At 45.5% G+C, this 6,924-nt stretch overlaps 1 protein-coding gene across 1 annotated transcript in view; it reads right to left on the bottom strand.

Moving 5' to 3' along the window:
• Nucleotides 1–757: 757 nt before the first annotated feature.
• LOC146194007 (putative carbonic anhydrase-like protein 2) overlaps nucleotides 758–6,924 on the bottom strand; it is a 147,581-nt gene continuing 141,414 nt past the window's right edge. The window contains exon 6 of the mRNA XM_084600668.1: nucleotides 758–918. Coding sequence (XP_084456794.1) covers nucleotides 758–918 — 161 coding nt within the window. The remainder of the gene's footprint in view (nucleotides 919–6,924) is intronic.

The following is a 6,924-nucleotide window of genomic DNA, read 5'->3' as shown; positions in this document are numbered from 1 at the left end:
AACAGGCAGAACGATAGGTGAGCGCATGAGATCAAGATATTTGTGGGGATTATGTGGTGTCATCCTAACAATGACCTATTTAATGGGAAGTAAATGGGAGAGAAATATCTGCTGTAATAAATGTAGTCAAGTCTTCCTCCTTCGACCGTAACAATATAATGACGCCTTTGACCCTCTGCGGAATGTTCCTCACGAAAAACCTAGACAGAGCTACCCTCAATGAGCCCCTCGCAAGGTGAAGGCATGCGGTTTCTGCTTCTGTAAAAAGTCACGGTGTCACACGTTGCTTTTTAAAGAGGTTCAAACTGACCGGGTCATTCAAACCTTTGTTGAATACGCGACTACAGAAGTCAGCGTCATCGAGTTGATGAAGGTCGGCTTCCTGTTCCTTCCGCGTTGCTCTTTCTGCAGTCTGCTTCCTTGTGAAAAATAGCGCCGCCAAGCATAGGACCGAAGGATGTCTGGTTACTGCGGCCGTCATGGAAATTGTAACTTAAACAATTGCCTTCAGCAATCGATCCCTTCATCTTGCGGTAACGTTTATCGTCTTATTGCTGGTGTCAAACCCTCCATGATCGCACATAAAGGTTAGCGCACTGTAGTCGAGTTACTAGATTAAAACCCGTATTAATGCTGATAGCAGCACTGCAAAAACGGCTTATACAATCCTAATATGCATACTTAACGATGGGGTGGTAAAATAGACAGTATGAAAAAAAGAAGTAATATACTGATGGAAGAGAGTGATACTTTGAAGCTATACCTGCTGCTTGGTGATGTAGATGGGCTTGTTGAGCACGATCCAAGTGACCGTCTCATGGCAGCCAGGCATGGTGAGCGACCCTTCGTATGTCATGAAGTGGTCCGTCTCCGGAAGCAGCTCCTTGATGGACAGGTGCTTCATTGCCGCTTCCTGGCCTGTGGGTGGGAGATGCAGAGAATGGAGTCACGTACGTGTTGGAATATCCCATCTCTGCTTTGTTACACGAGTGCGACAGGATGGTCACACTGATCAGCAGCATCAGCAGTCAAATACGGTGAGTACAGCAACGAAGCAAAGCTAGAAATACTTCGAAACGGTGTCACACACGACGTGCAAACTTAGTGCAAAACAAACATTCAGGTGGATTCTTCTTTCACAAAAACCGGTCACAGTATGGAATGATGACGAGTATTTCACGAAGCAGTCCGTGCACAGTTCAAGAACACAGGTCCATAAGCGCACGACAAAATTGCCAACGTGTCAACATTAAGGTTGCTACTTGCCTTTGAACACAGCGTTGAGCATGCCAGAGGCTCTTTCACACATGATGCGAGTAGAGAAGCACTATTTTGAGCATTTTACTGCTGATTTCCTCTTATTTGGTATTTCCAGCAAGTTGACTCGCCTGCAACGGTTCCCGTCTTAGAAGATCACTCAAACATCCTACAAAACCATTATGTTTTGTCGTCAACTAATAATTATAGCATAAAATACTAATTATGCAAGCGGTAAAACAAAAGTTTGGGGCTCGAAATTTCAGATATCTTCCATCCCTGGTATTTTCCGGCACATATACCCTTTTCAGCTGCTGAAGTTATCTGGTTCGACGTGTGGGGGACAGAATTTTCTTCTTTCATAGAGCTAAGTGGACCATGCAATACGTCAAATTGATTATACGTGCTTTTTTTTGTTATCTCACGAGAAAGTATGCGACAGCACGCAGTCTGCGTTCGTAATTCTGTCAGTTCGTTCATCTACATTGCGAAAATGGTATACAAAACTGAACCTCCCGCAGTAGCTCGTGGGCTACCACCAAATGAAAGGCTGGAATAATTTTCACAGCCTAGGTTTCTTAACCGCAATGGAAATCGTATAGCAAATGGGTGGGTTAAGCACTGCAATTTCATCGGTATGCGACCTTCCCTGAAGAGATTTGGTCCCGTAAGCTTGGGCTAGATCAACAGCCGTGCGCCGTATAGCCGCTAAGCCGTTGAATAGATAACTTGCCGTGACGTATGGGCTGCATAATTTGTCGCTGCTCAAGCTGGTGTTTTTTCCGCACGCGAGAATCTGCTCGATTGGAATAAGCTACCCGATAAATATATTCACTCCTTGAGCATGATTGAAGCGCACACCTTGAACAACGCATAACTGCTATGTCTTTGCTTGTATTTATTGTCATGCTTGTTTTTGTTTTTTTTTCTTTCGCGTTTCTGCTATTCTTTTTCTCGCTTAACTATTGTATAAGTTCTGCTTGGTGTACATTTTATCCTTCAGCAGAGCGTCTGAGGGTCTGAGTGTCCAATTCCCGTCAACTTTATTCACGTGTTTTATGTTCGCCTCTCCTGCTTGGTCCTAGGCCTGCAGTATTCTGTAAATAAATAAATAAATGGGTAATACGTCTGCATACGTCACCGTGGTAAACACGTCACTTCAGAACCAGGGCGGGTGCAAGGAGCAAGTACTCAGTCGAGGACCCCTTTGGAACCAGAGTAATAATAAACATATACTCCATTTTAGGTGCCTCTTGTTGCCTAGCCAGTTTGAATTTATGGTGATGACGCCCACTGTCGCAACTGTTGGCGTTACCTTCCACATACAGAAGCACAACCTGTGGGCATTGTGCGTCCAAACAGTCAAGAACAATCAGCGCCGCAATGAAAATACCGCAAACAGCTTTCGCCGCTTCATGATCGCAGGTGATCACTCGCATAATAACGTATTCATAGAGATGGCTTGCTGATACTGGTAACTCGCACATAAGCGAGTTTGTCAAAATCCGCATATGAACGTTGCATGTATATCACCGCTCTAGCTCACTCTTTCTTCAGAAGGAACACCGTGAACCTACTCGCATGCTCTGTATGGAATGTTACGCCCTATGCTGGTAAATGGTTACGACTGAATATTCAGAAGAATTCAAGGAACAACAATAGAAATATTTAAAAAAATACCTTTTTGATATGAAAGTATCGAGTAAATTTATTTATTGATTTACGTCTCAAGCGGCATGGTGGTACTCGGAAAAGATTTGAGTGCAGCATTTTGTCCTTTAGACAAATCACTCACACCGCCACGAAATATTCTGTTTCTTCGCCTGCAAAGGCAAACCTCAACGAGTAACTTTCGCATATATTATGGGACTGGCAAACAAAAATAAACAGAAGTTGTTTGTGCCTCTCAACCGTAGGAACGACTGCAACCTCAACTATATGCTGGGCATTTTTTAGAAGGCCCAGTTAAAAAACATTACAGGGCTGCGGTTAAGAAACGAAATAATAGTGCATTTACACCAAGACATCCACGAAAAAAAAAGGAAGCAGGACAGGCGCTAACTTCATCTAACTTTATTCCCTTGGCAGCCAGCAAATGTATAGCGAGTAAGGCATGCGCAACAGAGAGACTATAGGGGACCCAAGCATCGCAGGGTGGCGCTGCGGGCGCTAGTGAACAGCGCCCTCTCCGGCCAACGCCATGTAATCGGTCGGGCGGAGTGAATAGCTCGCCTGTAGACTTTCGTGTCTTTGCAGCATCTGCACGCGGGAGCAATTCGCTTTGCGCGCGCTTGCATTTCCATGCTGAAAGAAAGCTGTCTTGCGCGCGCGCGCTTCTGCTTCAACTTTTCAAACTCGCGCTTGGACGAAGTGGTGTTCGAAGCGAGTGTGCCGCAATGTACACGCTTCGATAGGGTTTTCAGAAAATAGCCGACAGCGGTGGCTATTTTCACAGCACAAATGTCAAAAAGGGAGAGCTGTTAGTCAGCCATATGCATTCTCTTGAGCAGATTATAGAAGATAAGCATTTATCGTGAAGGCTAAGTGTGTGTCGTAGGTCAGCGACCACATCGCGTACGACGTGGGATTTGAGGCAAGTATTTAATTTTTATTATACCCATTTCATTAAGGCCCAGATTGTAAGGCGCATGCAACCATTCGATGCGATGTTTGCTTTAATTTCTGAAGAGCTTGCAGATGTAATCTAGTTGGTGCCTATGAACTTAATAAAAGATACGTGGGTTCGTTCGCATTTTTGGCGCACTTTTTGGTATATGCCGATATGTTAATTTTGATGCCGATTGTCGTGCAATTGCATACTCAGAACATTTTATACGTATCTTCCACCTGAATAGAATGTGCATTCACATGTATACAAAGAGACATCAACCCTTCTGCTTTAAACGAAATATTTTCGTGCTTTAATTTTCGTGAATCGCATTCAGCTCCTAATAACTGGTCCCGTAATTGATCGAGTAATTTCAATTCCACAGAGTAAATGAGACAGTTCTGGACAATATCTAGAAAAACTAATTTTCGCTGCGTGGTTATTACTTCATTGTTCCTATAGCTTTTATATTGGTATATAACTGTTTTATTCAATCACTCGCCCCGCCGCGGCGGCTCACGCATTAGCGACTGTTGGTCATGGCGACGCGGGTTTGATCCCGGCCGCCGCTCGCTGGAGGCGAACTGCAAGGAGGTCTTAAGAATTATACGTTCCCGTTAAATAACCACGGAAGGGAGGGGGTCAAATTTTTACAGGTCTCCAATACAGTGCCCCTCGTCGCGCTGAGGTGTACGTTAAACACTACAAAACTAAACGAAAATGTTCACTCAATTGTATCCTTGCTTACAGGTCATTTTATATATCCTGCCTTGGAGCTTCAGTGTCTGCTTTCTAAAGAAGAAACAATTTGCGTCTGAGCATGAGTTGCGAGGCAGCATATCTTTGTTCTCTTTTGTTAGTTTTGCTCCTTATGTCGTGGGTTCGAAATGAACCAAACGGCCCGTCTCTTTTATGTGACATGTTTTTTTGCAGCTAGCATGGACATGCCCTGAAAAGCGCCAGCTTGCGATTTCCCGTGCTAAGTGTACCTGCAAGGCAGGAATCCAGGGGTGCTGCAAGCATGTTGCTGCTGTGTGCTGTTTAATAAACTCCCATGAAGATGAGTCCTGCACAAGCCAGGCACAACAATGGGGCAAACCCAGCGGCAAAAATCCGAAGCCCTCTTTAGAGAGCATCTGGGCCTTAATGAAATGGGTATAATAAAAATGAAATACCTGCCTCAAATCCCACGTCGTACAAGATGTGGTCGCTGACCTGCTACACACACTTCGCCTTCACGATAACAGCGTTGTCTTCTACAATCTGCTCAACAGAATGCACATGGCTGACTAACCGCTCTTCCTTTTTGACGGTTGCGCTGCGAAAATAACCACTGCTGTCGGCTATTTTCTGAAAACCCTATTGAAGCGTGTACATCGCTGCACACTCGCTTCAAACACCACTTCGTCCAAGCGCGAGTTTGAAAAGTAGAAGCAGGAGCGCGCGCGCGCGCAAGACAGCTTTTTTTCAGCACGGAAATCCAAGCGCGCGCTAAGCGAGTAGACTGCGTCCAGGCCGCGCGCGCGCGCAAGCAGCTTTCAAGAACGCGAGCGACAAAGAACGCGAGCTGCTTCCGCGTGCAGAAGCCACAAAGACACACAAGTCTACAGAATGAGCTGTTGCGACAGCCAGCAACACAACAATACACTACCCCACATTTCCAGCGTCGCGGAACCACTCCAGCCATGTTTTAAACTCAGCTGTTATACCTGCTTGCATGCCTGCGAAGCCACGGCGGCGGGCCGGCGCGAGCACTCACAAATAGAGGTAACGCGAGCGACGCGAGCAGGACACGAGGCCCCCAGAACACGTTCGGTCAAGCGCCGCATCAGCGCCACGCCCAACCAATGGTTCAAAATTTTGCCGCTTACGGAGGAGCGCGCGCTGCAGTCGCGCAGCCAAACTTGAGGTTGGGTTCCTTATGCTTCGTCAACCAAAACGCTCAAGATAAGACATCTCAGTCTTCGAAAGGGTCGCCGATGTATCACTAACACAATTTTTTCCGCTCAAAAGATTCCAAAATTTCCCACACCTTAGTATTTCTGCTCTTTCGCAGAATCCTCTGAAATTCGCGGCTTACGCTTCTTGCACTGCAGAGACCTTTTTTTGACTGGCAAATGTTTCGCCGATTTGCCACAAGCAAAGCCCAATCTTGTGTTAGATGCGCTCCTCCCAGTCCTTTAGGCGAGTGCGTGTGCTCGGCTGCTTGGTCATTTACACATCGTCCTGTTTGCCGGCTGAGGCGAAAATACTTTGGCTTCATGACTTTTGAACAAGGCTGTACGTCTTTCCGCCTGTCATTGGTATCTCGTATACCACACCAGCGTAGCACACGTAGCGTGCACGCACGCTACGTGGGCTACGCTGGTTCGCCTTCTTTTTCCTTTTTCATATTATGAGTGATCCTGTGGACATGCGGAATCACTTTAGGCTTGACAGGTTTCTTTGCTGATGCACACGGCTTATGAAACGTGGTACGCTAAATTTTTCTTAGCAGGGCTTCTGCAGCCGCTGTGATGATGACAAACTTTGGGAATCCGGCCGAAACCAAACTCTCCAGTTGCTTATCAAAACTAGCCCACATGGAGTGGTTGCATGGCTTCGCAAGAGTGTATTCCAGGCAAATTCGAGCACTAACACATTAGATTTTTTAGTGAGCCAACGCATAAGGCAACAGCTCCTTCTGTGCCCACGGTGCATACTGAAAACACACATGGTCATCGCCGATGGTAATATTCGAGGACAATTTGGCGACTAAAGGGATGAAAGGCGAAAGCCTGAGTGCTGCATACTGCTACGCGGTGTTACCGGGTGCGCGGGATTAATTAGTATTTAATTGCCTTGTTACACAACTGTTACTGATTAGTACTAATTATTTGCTTAGTCAATAATTAGTGATTATTCAATTAAGGATGTTTAATTAGTCAATAATGAGTAAGTATGTATTGATAGCCGTATGGCCGTCTAAGGCGACTGCAATTATTATATAGCAGTTTTCACTTATTGGTAATTAATAAATAATTTGTCATCCGTCAGTAGCCATTTAATTAGTTATTAAT

Source organism: Amblyomma maculatum, chromosome 4, assembly GCF_055883805.1.
Source record: "Amblyomma maculatum isolate TAMU_Amacu chromosome 4, ASM5588380v1, whole genome shotgun sequence".
Lineage (NCBI taxonomy): Eukaryota > Metazoa > Arthropoda > Arachnida > Ixodida > Ixodidae > Amblyomma > Amblyomma maculatum.
The sequence above is the reverse complement of the archived record's forward strand: the minus strand, read 5'-3'. Positions and strand labels throughout refer to the sequence as shown.